The sequence below is a fragment of the Danio aesculapii genome, chromosome 16 (assembly GCF_903798145.1).
Source record: "Danio aesculapii chromosome 16, fDanAes4.1, whole genome shotgun sequence".
In the NCBI taxonomy this organism is placed as follows: Eukaryota; Metazoa; Chordata; class Actinopteri; order Cypriniformes; family Danionidae; genus Danio; species Danio aesculapii.
In genome coordinates, this window is record NC_079450.1 from 28,019,688 (window position 1) to 28,036,618 (window position 16,931).

The 16,931-nt window shown below is 35.1% G+C and overlaps 1 protein-coding gene across 1 annotated transcript in view; it reads left to right on the plus strand.

Moving 5' to 3' along the window:
- si:dkey-12j5.1 (uncharacterized) overlaps positions 1-16,931 on the plus strand; it is a 149,017-nt gene that overhangs the window by 2,788 nt on the left and 129,298 nt on the right. Inside the window, exons 4-7 of the mRNA XM_056476142.1 lie at positions 1,297-1,446; positions 3,485-3,591; positions 7,938-8,061; positions 14,042-14,158. Of these exons, the coding sequence (XP_056332117.1) occupies positions 1,297-1,446; positions 3,485-3,591; positions 7,938-8,061; positions 14,042-14,158 (498 nt within the window). The remainder of the gene's footprint in view (positions 1-1,296; positions 1,447-3,484; positions 3,592-7,937; positions 8,062-14,041; positions 14,159-16,931) is intronic.

Below are 16,931 nucleotides of genomic sequence, written 5' to 3' on the forward strand. Positions count from 1 at the left end.
ATAATTTTTTGATTGACGTATCGAATGATTAAGAATTATTGGTCTCAAGACTCTCATTTCTGAAATTCTTCTGCTGAGAATTTTTAAAATCTTGCCCAGAAATTGTCAGCGTTTTTGATATTTTCTTTTGATGCTGCTTTCCATTTCGTGAAGCTCAGCAGCATTTTGCTACAAATCACATTCTCAGCTTGGAGTTGCAAAACAAAAGTCAAATCAAGTTGAGCTTCATTTTCATTCCATGAAACATACAGTGAAATGAAATAAATAAACATAAATTATAAATTTGGATGAAGAGCTATTTTTAACCTATACAAAACTAACATACCATAGGATAAGGTTGATAACCTGTAGTGCAACATGGTTTGTGGTACATTCACAAGTAAATCGTTTTTCTTATTGAGTCTTCGTAAGGTTGAGTTTAAGTAGAGTGTTTCTGTAGATGATTTATCAAGCACACTCAGAAATGCCCAATGTTTTAAAGACATATGGAGTGATTTTAAGTAAGTTTCTGGTGCAATGTAAGTAACTAATTAAACGAACAGTCATCTTATATATAAATATATATATATATATATATATATATATATATATATATATATATATATATATATATATATATATATATATATATATATATATATATATATATATATATATATATATATATATATATATATATATATATATACATACATATACATGTGTGTGTATATATATATATATATATATATATATATTACATACATACATACATACATATATATATATATATATATATATATATATACATATATACATACATACATACATACATACATACATACAGTTGAAGTCAGAATTATTGGCACCCCTAATTTACTAGCCCTCCTGTTTATTTTTTCCCCAATTTTTGTTTAATAGAGTGAAGATTTTTTTTAACACATTTCTAAACATAATAGTTTTAATAACTCATGTCTAATAACTGATTAATTTTATCTTTGCTATGATGACAGTACATAATATTTGACTAGGTATTTTTCAAGACACTTTTATACAGCTTAAAGTGACATTTAAAGGCTTAAATAGGTTAATTAGGCAGTTAGGGTAATTAGGCAAGATATTGTATAACAATGGTTTGTTCTGTTGACAATCGAAAAAAATATAGCTTCAAGGGGCTAATAATTTTGACCTTAAAAGGGTTTTTAAAAAATTTAAAACGACTTTTTTAGTAGTTTCGGCTAGTTTTCTAGCCGAAATAAAACAAATAAAACTTTTCATGAGTGTATTTGAGCAGTGTAGTCCTTAACAGCGGTGTGCGTGTATCTGAAGGCTGTGGAGCTTAGTCCAGAGGAGGGCCACAGTAAATACATGTACCTGGGCCAAATCCACACAGGCATGGAGGCTGTGCAATACTTCAGTAAAGGAATTGAGGTCATGCTCAACACCATGGACAAACATGCAAATGAGGCAAGACATCACTCATACACAGTTGAAGCATTTTCAATTCATTTAATGTTTGATTTACACATTTTAATGCCAAATTTTCTGTTTAAATTTTTTGGGTCCCTTCTTTCTTTTTTTTTTTTTTACAATCAAAAAGCATTTCAGTTTATTGAGTGAGATCATGCAACCTCCTGAAATGAACACCCTTTTATTTGAACAACAACAAAAATACATTTTTTGGAAAATAAATAAAATTTTCACAATAAAAAATACAAAAAAAAAAGTAAAAAAACAACACTTAGGATGTTCAATATTCACAGACTCCACTCCACATCGTGATTTGATTAGGTGTACAGCACTACTTTTAGTTTATTTTTTCAAAATGATCACCTTTTATTTGAACCCTCACAGCTTTGTCTAATGAATAATTGGTGTATTTCACCATGATGGTGCGCTTTCCCAGTGGACAGCACTTTCTTTGCATCGATTACCAAGTCAGCTGCTGAATCAGAGCGATTCTTTTTTTGAAGCAGAATTAGCGCTGACATAATAGCAGGAGTCATGCTGAGCCGATCTCATGAGTCTCCCTGTGTAGCATCTGTGTGTTTTTGTGAGGCAGGTAAATGGAAAAGACAGAAGGACAGATGTGTTTTGTTCTTATAGATGGGGTGCCATTGAAAAAGTGTTGCTCACAGATGTTGTTTTACAACATCACAACATACTAAAATCAGTTAAAATGATTAACTGTGTACATTACTATACATTATAGTGTATTGGATTCAGCTGGGTAAAACATGCATTCTAAGTGATCTAAATGACTTGTCCTGAGGGATTATAGTGTTTCATTTCTTTGTGTTTCACTAGAGGGCAGTAAAACATAAGCAGACAAATTGCGAAGTAGTGTTGAGCAGTGGTTCTCAACATTTCTCTGACGTCCCAGTTTTCCCCAGTATTTAATACAGACTTAGTGTGTTGATGTATTAATTATATACACTGTATGAATGAATAAATTAATTTACTAAATAAAAGTAAGATAAATAAATAAATGGTGGGTTAGGGGTGATAAAACATGAGTCAGTACTTTTAAAATATATATACATTTATACTTATAGTAAATGAATTAGTAATATTATGGTAATTTAAATAGTTAAATCAATCCTGTGTCCCCTTTGTAAATAATCAGAGGCCCCCTACTGGGCCCCAGTCACCTGCATTAGAATCACTGTTGTAGGTTGATATTCTGTTTTATATTTTTTTTAATCAGATTTATAAATATTTCAATGTATAATAATAATATATATATATTTTTTTTTAAATAATGAAGCCTTGTAAAGTGTTTAAAGAGACAGATCATGTTATAAATGTAAACAAAATAGTGAAAATTATAAAAATATTTATATAATTCATGAATTAATTTAATAATATACAATATCATTGCAATTTCCTTAAATTAGCATGTTGATATAATATGGGGATGGTGACGTAAGAATGTCTTATTGTATTTATATTAAAATATATTTATTTTAAAATATAAAAAGAGATGATGTCTTAGTTTTGGTCCATACATCACACATAGCTATGAGACGTTATGCAGGTTTGAAACAACATAAAGTGAGTAAATAGGGATAACTGTAGGTTAGAGCTGCACAATATATTGTTTGAGCATCAATATCACAATGTGTGTATCTGCAGTAATCATAGGATTAGATTATTATTTAAAGATTAAAAGATAAACACATTAAATATTATTCTTTTTTTAATAATTTATACAATGACAACGTTGTTATTTGATGGTACCTGAATACTTAGTCTCTCAAAAACTGTTTATTTCACCTTTATCTGTGCTCTGTTGTATTTATATATGCTTGTGTTTTATTAAAGCAGCAAAGGCACTGCATAGAAAAAGACTTGATCATCCTAATCTAGATAAATGACTGAAAATGAAATGTTGCAGAAAAACTTAACATTGCAATGTCAGATTTTTCCAATATCATGCAACCCAACTGCACTGTAGGTCAATTATTCTTCGACCTCATTGTCTTGTGGATCTTTGTCCTGATAGGCTGGTGCATTTGGAGCGGGCGCAATCCCCTCTGAGGGTCCCGTCACAAAGAAGGACGTGTCTGTGGCCTTCTGTTCCATCGCTGAGATCTTCTTCACAGATCTCTGGTAAATATTTTTCATTTTACACAGATATGTGCTGGCTCTTGTTGCACTTCGGCCCATCTTTGTTTGCTCTGGCCATTCTCTTATTCCTTTCATTTCTCAACCTTTTTGGCTTTCTGTTCCTGATGATATTACACACACACGCACACACACACACACACACACACACACACACACACACACACACACACACACACACACACACACCTGGGACGTTGCAGACTGGAGCCCATCTGCTCTGAGGCCTGCAGAAAAGATCTAATCACAGACTGGATGATAGAGGGAGAGAGAGAGGGTGGGGAATTTAGAATGGGAGAAATGGTAGGAGAGAGATGAAAAGTAGATTTGGATTGGAGATGCGCTTAGCGTTGATTGCTGAGGATCTTGGCACAGCGTGACTTCATTCAAACCCTGAGATTGAAATTCAGAGCATCAGGGAAAGGTCAGGGTTATTGACTATATGTAAGCGCCATACCATTTCACACATCGCTGTACATTATGAAGGAACAGCAGCAGCCTCTGGGAAAGTACAGTACGTCTTTGTGACTTTTCCTCTTGATGTACTGTATGGCGGTGTGTATGTTGTTGTGGTAGATGTTTGCTGCAGGCCATAACTGGAAAATCAAGAGCAGAAAAGTGTGTGTGTGTGTGTGTGTGTGTGCGCGCGTTCACCAATACATTTTCTTCAGTTGTTATGGATGGCCCTGGGTGCTTAGGGGTGTCTGGTTTAGTTCAGTTATTGGCCAAAGTTGTAGTGCTTTGTCTAGACATTCTACTCAGATCAAGTTGTTGTTCAACTAAAACGAGTTTCAGGTCAACATACTCCACAGATTATTTTGTTATAGCATGATTTTATGTGTGCATATTTTTGAGTGGAAGTAAAAACACTGATAATAATTACTCTTGTTTCTTTCTAATGCCCTGAGATCTTCGTTCATCTTCCACAAATGAAAATAATTTAAATGAAGTTCAAGAGCTTTGGTAGCAACTGTCCCGAGATGTTCGAAGTCCAGATAAGGAACCAATACCTTTGTCAAAACATTACATGTGAATTCAGAGCCTATTAGAGTCAGCAGAGCAACATTCAAGCATCATATTGCACATAATAAACTTGGAATGTAATGTGTGCATTTATTTAGCGCATTTATTGTGTAGGGCCATACACCCAAAGAGCTTCACAATCATGAGAGGGGTCTCTCCACACCACCACCAGTGTTCAGCATACACTCGGATGATGGGACGGCAGCCACAGGACAACGACGCCAGTGCGCTCACCACACACCAGCTATTGGGGGAGTGGAGAGACAGTGATAGAGGCAATTCAGTGGAAGGAGGTGATTGGGAGGCCATGATGGGACTAAACTAAACGCCGGAGAAAATACAATTGAGAACAAAGTTGTTTTTTACGTTTTTTTTTTTTCAGAGCTACCTTTAAGCCTTTACTATTTTTTTCTTGCTCTTCATCCACTCAAACTGTTTGTTTATTTTTTTGTAATATTCCACTTATCACCACGTCCTACTAGAACCAGTAGGAATTTCCTATCTCATCCTGTTTCCCATATGCTTCTTCCTACTTCCCATTTTTTTCTACATTTTATAATTAGGCATTTAGCTGATGGTTTTTATCCAAAGGGACTTTTAAAGGAGTTTGCCAATAAAGCAAGTTGTAAAAAAAACATAATAACAGGTTTATTAGGAAACTAGATTAGAAAACAAGCTAGAGAAGAAAAGAAATGCAGATAAGGGAATTAGTGCACTGGCTTAATTGTAGGACGCTTAAATCCTTTTGGAAGTGTGTCTTTAGCTGCTTGTTGAAAGATGTTGTGATGGTCTCAGTAGTTTGCAACTCATTCCAACAGAAAGGCTAAAGGTTTTAAAAGGAGACGTTTTTTTCTTATTGTGAAGGAACAAGAAGGGATCTTATATCACTACCTGTTTTCCTCTTCTCTTCTTATGCTTTATCACTCCCTTTTGTCTCATGCTGCTTATTCACTTTTTTGATTATTTAAAAATCAAAGTGCAAAGTTATGGTCTGAATTTAGTTTGTTAGTGAAAAAAATTTTTCAACCTTTTTGGCAAAAAATTGAAAGGGGACCTATTATGCCCCTTTTTGCAAGATGTAAAATAAGTCGCTGATGTCCCTAGAGTTTGTACGTGACGTTTCAGCTTAAAATAAAACTGCCCCTTTTAGGCTTTGATTATAAATTGTGCCGTTTTGTGACTGTTGCTTTAAATTCAAATGAGATTGTGCTCCCAGCCCTCTTTTCAAAAGAGGGTGGAGTTGCAAAGCTCTGTGCGTCACCATAGCAGCAGATTCAAAACAGGACTAATGTTATCTGCATGATAAACTGAAAATGCCTATTTATATATGCTTTTTAATCGCTGCCATTTGCTAGTAAATTCGTTCTGGCAATTTTCTGGAAAGAGAAGTTATTTTCCTGGAATGCTGCTCTGTGTGAACGCAGAAGAAAAATTGCTGGAAAGAGCACATTCATGTTTGGAACACGCTGACGTGAGACGTCTACTCCAGCCAATCAGAACATTCAGACACGTTCACACAGTTTATGAAAATAAACGCCTTTGAATCCTTCTTCAGACACATTTAGCTGTTACCTGTTAGTCAGATAACGTTTCTATGTTGCTCTAGGGATGCACCGATTACGATACTTGGATCGGATATAGGTTCGATATCGCACATTTTTGCTGGATCTGGTATCAACCAGCTGGTACCGATCCAAATCCGATCTTGCGTGTGTGCTATATTTTGTGTAATTTATAAGCCATCAAAAGCCTATTATAAGGCACTAGAAAGTTGTCATGTAGGCCTACTATATCCCAAATGTTCTGAAGCCATTCTATAGTTTAATGTGAAGTACAGATGAATATTCATGTGGTTAAATTTATGTTCAGTTCAGTGCTTCCCTTTGCCGCGCCTGTCAATCATTCTTCATTCATTCACAATTCAAACTGTGTGTCGAGTTCATGATGACTCGAAAAACGTTTTCCAAGACTATTTGTTCCTGTTAATATAAGTAATCAGTGGAGGAATGCATTTAGTTTTGCATTAAATGGGTTCATTTTGACCTGCAACATGGAGTTCATTGCTGTTTTTAAATCATGTTGCGCTGTGTCTGTTAGATCAGCAGATCGCATTCGCAACACGGGAATAGAGATGGTTATTGCCTTCACACACAAAGTAGACCTACCTGAAACTGTAAATTAGAAAAGGCTCAATAGTACATTGGACAGATACTCAAGGCACCCTTTGAGCTGCTGTTTTGGAAGTGTCCGCAGATACCAGAGGTCTGCACGCTGTGTCTCAGTGATGCATCAAACGCTTCATTCATGCAAACAGTTGCGCAGACATGACGTGCACCGCTCCGTTAAATTATTCTCACAATGAGTTTCTGTTGTCTCATCCTTTCGAATGAGTTTATTCTTCCGTGGGGGATACTTTAAGTGCTGCGAAAATTTAGTAAAGACTGTCTCTTTGCGGTTAAAGTAGTTGATTAAATGAATGAAAGTAAAACTGACGGGCGCATATGGAGTGTCATTCACAGAAAATTATTTAGTCTAATAGAGGCTACTCTAAAATTGTGCATATGTCCGCTAAAGCATAAAGCTCTTTGTTCAGCTGTGATGTGTATGCAGTCAGTTTTTTTTGTAGAGCCTACAACCATGGGCGCCGCTAGGAGGGGGGAAGTTAGAACGATTCTAAGGGCTCACGCCGGTTTGGGGCTCCTGGAGATACTATTAGGGGCCCGCCAGAACCCCCAGACCCCCCCTATCTCTTCACTATCGTCAACTACCCCGATCTTCACTTTCGTTCACGAACCCCTTCTTCATATTATCAGCAAAGCTGTTTTTAGCTACGCTTCTGCCTACGGTTGATAGCTTTTTTTTTTTCTTGGCCATCTCTTGGTGTGAAACCATCAACCGCATGACTTCCTATATGTTTACAAATACAAGCACCTTTAAAATACTAATTTTCTGGATAATTACCGGTTTTACTGTGTGAAAGGGGTTAATATCTTCAACGGGTACTGTGCTAAAACTCAAATGGCAGACGGCTGCTTCTTACTCAGAGCTGTTTATTGAGGGTAAGATCATCACTAATGGGCTTGACATTTCCCTCTGATGACATGTACAAAGGGTTTGTACAGTTTGCACACTGTTTTTAAGAAGTGTGATTATAAAAATAGAATTAATACATTTTTTGCCAGTGGAGGCTGACTATAATCACACAACTGCGTTTAAACCCCTTATAAAAATGTTTTTTCTTTTACATGGGTTAGAGACAATGAGTTTAATAACGCTGTTATTAATATTAATGTTGTATTGTTTGACAGCATGCAGGAAGCCGCTGCTGACCACTGTAAAGAAGCCATCGACAAAGCACTACAGTACGATGAAAACAACCCTGAAGCTCTGCAGCTGATGGCCAGCTACCAGTTCAGCATTGAGAAAACTGAGGTATAACAGGACATCTGCAGATTGAATTACCCAGAATTCCCTCACTGTCTCGCTGGTTCACTGCACTTTTAGAAAGAAAAGCGGTCTGAGCAGTGGGTCATTATGCAGTCATAATTAGTGTAGGTGGCGAGCAGCTGAGAGAGCTGACTCATGTATTTCTGAGGAGAAGACGTAGATAGAAATTTTCTGTGAGAGAGAGAGAGAGTGAGTTAGTATAAAAGACAGGTTTTGGGCTTGTATGCTTGTTTTTGGGAAAGATAAAGACCTAAGATGACAGAGTTAGGTCGCATCTAATTCATTATAAGCCATTAATAGAACAAGCTTATTGAAAATGACTCTAGGACAGATTTACTACTAGTGCACGCTTTTGCTTTCATGCAATTCTTCACTGAAGCACTAGGGGGCAAACAGACATAAAGCCAGCATGTCATCTCATCCCGAGTCTGCAGCTTAGAGTGGGGATTTTCACTTCAGAAGACCCTTCCATTTCCCTTCAGAGAGCTGACAGTAGAACTTGACTCAACAATCATAAACTTCAAGTCTCTTTGTGTCCTCTAACCTCAACCCTTTTCATGCTTGCGCTTTTCATCTCATCCCATGTCAGTCCCATATTACTCCCTCTTGTTCTGTACCACGTTCTCTTATCCTGTACAACTTCCTCTTTTTTTCTTAAAGCATATTCTGCTTCATCTCATCCTGTTCTGCTTCATTTCGTCTCATCCCACTATGTCTTTTCCTTTTTTCTGTCACTTCACCTCATCCTATACTGCTTCCTCTCGTCTTTTAGATATGTTTTCCTGTTCTACTAGTCTTTCTTTTCAGGTTTGTAGATCCTATTCAATTCTTCTGTTTCTTCTCATCCTATCTTACTTTATCTTCATCTCTACTGTTTCATCTCGTCTTTTTTAACTTTTTCTTATCCCTTTTTTTCTAAATACAATCATACTTCACTGCTTTCTCTCTTATTATACCACTTTCTCTCATCTGATCCTTCTTCCTTTCATTCTGTGCCACTTCTTTTTGTCCATGCCATTTCCTTCATCTTTGAATCATATAAAGTGCCACTTCCCATTTTTCCCCTACTCCCTTTTATCCTTTTCTCCATCTTCTCATCCATTCCTATTTTTCCTCTCATTCTGCTAGCTGTCACCCTACTTTATATTACCTCCTTTCACAATGTACTACAAAAAAGGATTTAGTCCAAACATCTATAAAATCAAGAAGCAGTTTTTAGACAAGTAACAAATGTTGTTTGTTTTCAGAAATAATTAGACGAAATTAAATAACTTTTCCTGAAAACAAGCTAAATCATCTGCCAGTGGTGCAAGTAAAATAATATTGTTTGGCTTGTAAGTAAGCTTATTTTACTTAACCTTACTTGGCTTGTTTTCAGGAAACAAATTGACTTTATTTTTTAAATTATTTCTAAATGTTTTAAATGTATTTCTCGTCTGGAAAATGCTTCATGATTTTTTTTTAGATGTTTAGACTAAATCTTTTTTTTAAGGTGCAGAATGAAAGGAAGTGATTTATGTATTTTTTGATGTTTTGACTAGAAATAAGTCAAAGACAAAATCTGTAATATTTTTTCAGTGTATGTACCGCTTTTCTCATCGTATAGAGCTGAGCTGCCCAAACTTTTTTTGTATGAGTGGTCAAAAACCAAATATCATTAAGGGCACTGGGGCGATGGTAAATATACCAAATTATATTCATGGAATCTGCTACATTCATTCTTCCATGGCGGGTGTCACACCAAAGTTCATCCTGCTGATCATGATGAACACAGTTTCCATAATTATACTTTATTGATAAAGGTCTATGGCTCTGCATACAATGACTTTATCTTGCTGGAGTTTATAGCCGTTTCACTTTACTTCAGGAAGCATTAATGCCGCTCTGTAGGTCTATTGGAGACATAAATATTCTTAGCACGACATACTTGTTATATAAACGTTTATTTGAGAGCACACAAGAAAATCTGCACATGAACAGCGTATATTTGAGGGGGTGTGCAAGGCGTTTTGTGCACGAACAGAGGAAATCGGCGCGCAAGCAAAGAGATTGCCATTTTTGTATTACATAAATGCGATCTCGACTTGTAATACTGCACCCACAATATTTGTCATTAAATTAACGCCATTGGTAGTTGGTAGATTTGTGTAAAAGGCCTGCCACCACAGCTGAAAAAAATTCTAGAGGAAACACTGATATTACGTTAAATTTGTCATGGTTAATTATATTATTCATGGTATTTCAAAATAAACAGAAAACATTCATTTAAACTTATTTACTAATTCTGTATACCTTTTTACATGATAACTTATTGCAATAAAAACATAAACAATCACATTTATAACACAGTGGGGTTCGAAGCTGAATACACTAGTCAAGCAGAATCTGCCTTTGACTTCATTTGCTCACCAAGTTTGAATTGACAATCTCGAAATCATTCCCATCATTATCCCTCTGTTCTCAGATGGGTTCAAAGGTTACCATGGGCTAGCTTTGGCCCGCAGGCCCTAGTTTGGGAATCTCTGGTATAGAGCATCCTTTGCCTGGGAGCACATTGTCCTGTCCTACTTTTCATTCTATTCTACTTTCTCTTTCTGATTCAATTTGGCTTTGTTCTAAGACAATTTTCTCTCGTTCTATCAAGTTACCTCTCAATCCATCTTACTTCCTCTCTGTCTTCCCAGTTGTTCCCTTTTGTCCTTTACCACTTTCTGTGATTTATGCCATTTCCTTCATCATTTCATACATGACAGATTTCTGTCATTCTACACCACCTCTTCTTGTTTATTGTGCTTCCTCTCATCCTGTACCATGATTCCTACTTACTCCACTTACCCCAAACAAATACAGTTTGTCTTGCTCTCAAAGCTTCCTCCGATCTTGATTTCTCTCATTCTGGCCTAATTCTTTTGGCTCTATCTCATTTTTCAATCTAGTCTACTTCCTCTTTTTTTTCTTCCTCTTTTAAACACTGTTTTTATCATTTTTTTGTGGGAACTTTTAACATGTACTAAAGAAAAGAAAATGTACAAATATATATATATATATATATATATATATATATATATATATATATATATATATATATATATATATATATATATATATATATATATATATATAAAATTACGAGAATACAAATAAATAAATGCATGTACATACAACATACAATTGAAGTCAGAATTATTAGCCTCCGTTTGAATTTTTTTTTAATAATTCCCAAATGATGTTGAACAAAGCGGGGAAATTTTCACAGTATGTTTGATAATATTTTTTTCTTATTTGCTTTATTTCAGCTATAATAAAAGCAGTCTTAAATTTTTTAAACACAATTTTAAGGAAACAATTATTATCCCCTTTAAGCGAACTTTTTTTCGATAGTCCACAGAACAAACCATCATTATACAATAACTTGCCTAATTACCCTAACCTGCCTGGTTAACCTAATTAACCTAGTTAAGCCTTTAAATGTCACTTTAAGCTGTATAGAAGTGTCTTGAAAAATATCTAGTAAAATATTATTTACTGTCATCATGGCAAAGATAAAATAAATCAGTTATTAGAAATGAGTTATTAAAACTATTATTTTACTATTACTATTACTATTAACGTTTAGAAATGTGTTGAAAAAATCTTCTCTTCCAATCTTTTCTTCCAATTTAAACATAAATTGGGGAAAAAATAAACAGTGGGGCTAATCATTCAGGGGGGCTAATAATTCTGACTTCAACTGTACATGTATCAAAACAATGGTATATTAATAGCAAATAGTTCAAGTTAGATTGAGAGAAGATTCATATCTGCTTCCTTCAGAAATCCTACACAGGGATTCCATATTTATACGTAAATGTTTCTAATGCCAAACAATAAGACAATTCTTGCAATCATTGTTTGAAGGGTACCTATGATGAAAATCATCTTTTTGGAAGCTGTTCGGACAGAACTGTGTGTATGTATAGTGTGTCCACTGTCATACTGGAATGATAGAAACAAAAATAAGTCTCTTTTGTTTACATTTCCTGACATTAAAAAAGGACCCAAATCCCAGTTATTCTGAGGCCCACCGCAACGTGATGTAGGAGTGTGGGTTTTCCCCGCCCACCGAATTGGTTGACAGGTGCCATAATAACATGTATACACATGTCCACAGAACATTTTTTTGCAAATAAACAGATTAAAACATGTTGCAACTCTCTATGATCAGCTGCACCTCAAGAATTAATTTTATAAGTTTAAAATATTTCAAACAGAGCATGTTTGTAATAAAGAGTATAATCGCTGTTTCCAGGTCCAAGCTGCTACTCATTTGAATTGAGAAAATATTTGTTTATGACCACTTTTTAGTCATATTACACATTAAATTAAACTTTATATATAATCATAATGTACACAACAGTCTCTGGATTTGCTGCATTACAGACACCAATATTTTAACAACTTTTTTAAATAATTAAAATCACATTCTGGCCATCGAATATTAGGCATGGATATATACATTGCGATCGTGATATTCAAAAGTATTACATTGCTTTGTAAATGTTCATTATTACCACCTGTTGAGTCTCCTCATACAGTATGATGGAGCTCTTGGACCCGGAAGCCCCTTCACAAGCAGATAGACTCCTCCACAAATACATCACCTAAACTTACTTCGTATTTTTGACTAATGAGCTGTATTTCAGCTTCAAAAAGCATACTTCGAAGTATTCTACTTCCTTTTATCATTTTAATACATCCTCTCATTCCACCATACTCTTTGTAATTGCATGCTGCCATCTGCTCTGTCACTTCCTCTTACTTTATACCTCTTTTTATTGCAGATTTAATTTCCTACTTCTTCGCCATATACTATTTTCTATATATATTCCTTTCCTACTGTAAGGTTCTCTTACAGCAGGCTTCTTCCTTTTACCTTATTCTGCATTAATGTATCCTACTTGCTTTTATAATTTTACCACATCCTCTCATCTCATCCTGCTTCTTTTCATCTCATCCCACTACCATTTATTGCACTTTCTGTCACTTTCTCTTTTTCTGTGCAACTAGTTTTAGGGCTTTGAGTTGTCCTGCTCTGATTTCGAGTTCCTCGTATTCTCAAGCCATTTCACTACCTATGTAGTGGCTTTTTTAGCGTCATAAACACAGCGTCAATTTTTTAGCATCAATTGCCCAGTAATTAAGACATTAAATGAGAAAGTAAAATATAATCAATAAAGAAAATGTAAATAAAAACTCAATGAAAACTGTAAATGAAAAAGCTTATTTATTGACTGTCTTTGTCTAATCACTTTAAAATAACAAACACTTTACATCTCTCTATATTTAGGCTAAAACGCTGCTTTTATTTATTTATTTATTTATTTATTTGTGTAAGTATGTATGTTTGTTCTTTCATTTAAGTTGTCTTTTATTTTTTTAATTCTACTTTCCAAAATGAATCATCATTGCACTTAACAAGTTTACAATGATAATAAATATTGTTAACAAATTTTTAATGATTAATGAAGGAATTATAATGCTTTGTTTTGTTATTTCATCTTCATTTAAAAGTAGCAGGGTATTTACAGCTACTGTTTATTTCTGTATATTCTGTATATTCCTGTTTATTCGCATCTGGTCCTTTTGTACCCCTTGGCGGTACAGTCGCAAACTTCTCTTACACCTTCAAACATGTTCTTAATCTCTTAGTGCCGCAGCGGTGCCACATACAGCGGTAACGGTCCTTTTGAAGTGTCACCCACTGTACTTTCTCATTTACTCATTCTTCCAATGAATATTTTTTGTCTTATACAAATACTTATGCTGCTTTTTTTTTTCCCCTAGTTCCTCATATCCTGTTCCGTTTCCTCTTTTCAAATCGATCTCATTACCATCTTACTTCTCATCCCACACCTTTTTCTGAGTGAAGAATGAACCTATACCTTAACAGTGAGAGTAAATAGTATTTTATTATGCTTGTATGCAGGAGGGACGCGAGTACCTGAAGAAGAGTGTGTCGTCATGGTTACCTAGCCTACAGAAAGAGGAAGAGTCATTGGCGAGCACAGAGCTTAACATGGAAGAGGAAGAAGATCAGACTAAGGTGTGTTCACAGGTGTTTGTGTTCCATACCCAAGGTAGGACACATGATGACCCCTGCTTTGACCTCTCTGTGATTGCACTGAAGGAAATGGCACTGCGTTTAAAGGTTTCTTAGTCCTGTAAAGATAAGGGAAGAAAGGGAACAAACTAGCGCATTTAGCTTTTCATTTTTCTCTTAATACCAGGCCAAGACGATGGCAGACTGCCGCAAGGCTGGCCCTGGGGCCACACACAGACACGCACACATAAATACACACACACACTCGCTGCTTTTCCATCAAATGACCACCCTCCTCTGCTGACATGGTCTTGCAACAGTTAAAAACTCAGTTTCTTCCTTAAGGCTACACGTTTCATGCTTTTTCAAAGACGTATTTTGGTTTCTGTGTGTCTAAATGATTTTTCGCAGTTCAGCTGTTAAGTAGAGCTGACGAAACCACAGAAAAAACAAGCCTCACCTGAACTGACTCGCTGAGGGAATTTGTAAAAGTTTGTTTACTTTCCTACTGGTTAAAATTTCAGGGATCTTGCCTGGCACTAGACATGAATTTGTAATATGCAGATGCTGCTTTGCAATAAGCGCTCTTATCAAGTCTTTTTACATGGCTGATTTAGTAACCATTTATCCATTGTAGAGAAAAGAGAGATTGTGTTAGTGTGTACAATTTAAAAAGTCTTTTAACATCATAGACAATGATGAAGACATAACAGATGAAGTGGCCTTGTCCTTGATGAGACAGCATGTTAAAAGAGAAATGGTGTTTATAATGAGGGATTATTAAAATGTCCATTGAGAGCCAGAAAAAAAATATTGATTTAATGGACCATTAGTCTAATGAAAATCTAAAGATGTCTATCTAAAGGTCTAAAGCGACGCTCTTTTTTGCTAGTGTAGAATAAGATTTTTTTTGCTCCTAAAATAGTTCCCATGGTTTAAAATAATGTCACAAAGAATATTACTTACCAAATATAAGCAGATGTTTTGGTAAACAATTAGGTAAGCTTTATCAAAAGCATTTGTTACATTCTGTTGTTCACCTCTGGCAACTATTGTGACATCAGTTTTAATTCCTTTGAACAAGATGCATTGTTTATTCTATCTATGTTTAGTCTAATACTTAAGGTTCAGTAAACACACAAAAAATGTACACTACCCAAAGTTGTACAAATTGTAAAATTGTTAAATGTTATTGCACTATAAAATAACTGTTCAATAGTATCATTTCATTTAATAATTTATTTCAGTGATTTTAATGAAGATTGTTTAGCTTCATTACTCCAGTCTTCAGAGTTACATGATCCTTCAGAAATCACTCTAATATTATTAATAATAATAATAATTATTATTATTAATGGTAATAGTAATAAAGCAATTATGACTGAAGTAATAATTAAATTTGAAACCACACACAATAAGAAAGCTTTTAAAAGTAATTTAAAATTTTAATAAATATTGAACAATTCAACAATATTTTTACATTTAATAAATGCCGTCTTGATGAACAGAATCATTTTTATAAAAAAAAAAAGATGACTTCAAACTTTTGACTGGTAGTGTACCTTGCTACGTGTAAGTGTTATTAAAATGGTTGCCTCGTTTTCTGTAGTTCGCAAAATATGTATTTATATGTGTGTTGTAATTTGTAATCACTTTCACGGCTTGTAATCACTTATCTATTAAAGATCACTGTTTGTAATGTATCATTAAAATCTATATAATATAATAGGTTAAATATTTAGGGGGTTAGTGGGCAGCACGATCGCCTCACAGCAGGAAGGTCGCTGGTTTGAGCCTCAGTTGGGTCAGTTGGCATTTCTGTGTGGAGCTGGCATGTTCTCCCCGTGTTGGCCTGGGTTTCCTCCGGGTGCTCCGGTTTCCCCTACAAGTCCAAAGACATGTGGTATAGGTGAATTGGGTTAGCTAAATTATCCGTAGAGTATGTGTGTGATTGAGTGTGTGCGGATGTTTCCCAGTGATGGGTTGCAGCTGGAAGGGCATCTGCTGTGTAAAACATGTGCTGGATAAGTTGGTGGTTCATTCCACTGTGATGACCCCAGATTAATAAAGGGACTAAGCTGAAAAGAAAATGAATGCATGAATTTATGGGCCTATTTACATATCGCATCCAAAACCACATTAAAAACGCGACATGTACTTCTTCCTTTACCGATTTAAATGCATTTCTGAGCGCGTGATCCCCTGCTGTTTGTCGTTACAATGACCACCACCAGCTGTTCTTACACGTGTGATGTTGTAAGTTTTCAAAATAGTTTTGAAACTATTTGGAAAAAATTTGCCAGTGTGTCTATTAATACTGAATGTACGTCGTTGTTATTACTTGGGGTTAGGGTTAAGAATAAAGTATATGCTGCATTTTTCTCCGTCTTGCGCTGAAAGCGGTCTACCAATCACAACAGACTGGGTCATTGGACCAATTGGCACAGATTAGCATCATGCTAAGGAGATGTTTGGGAACAAATAAATTGCTGAACAAATCATATAGGGGGTCATTAGAATATTAGGTAAAAATCTTAGAGACCTCCAAAACCAAAATATGATCTTTTATAATGCAAAATAGGGGCTCTTTTTTTTTGACAAAAATGGTCATGGCTTCTACTAAAGTTTCAAAAAGCCTAACTATTTTCAACATTATTTCAACTGTTTTCAAGCATATTAGAGGAATTACTTATTAAAAAAGCAACCCAAACTTTTGAATTTGTATTTGTTAATTACACATAAAATCAAGGTCTTCTCTAAAATGAGCTTTTATATA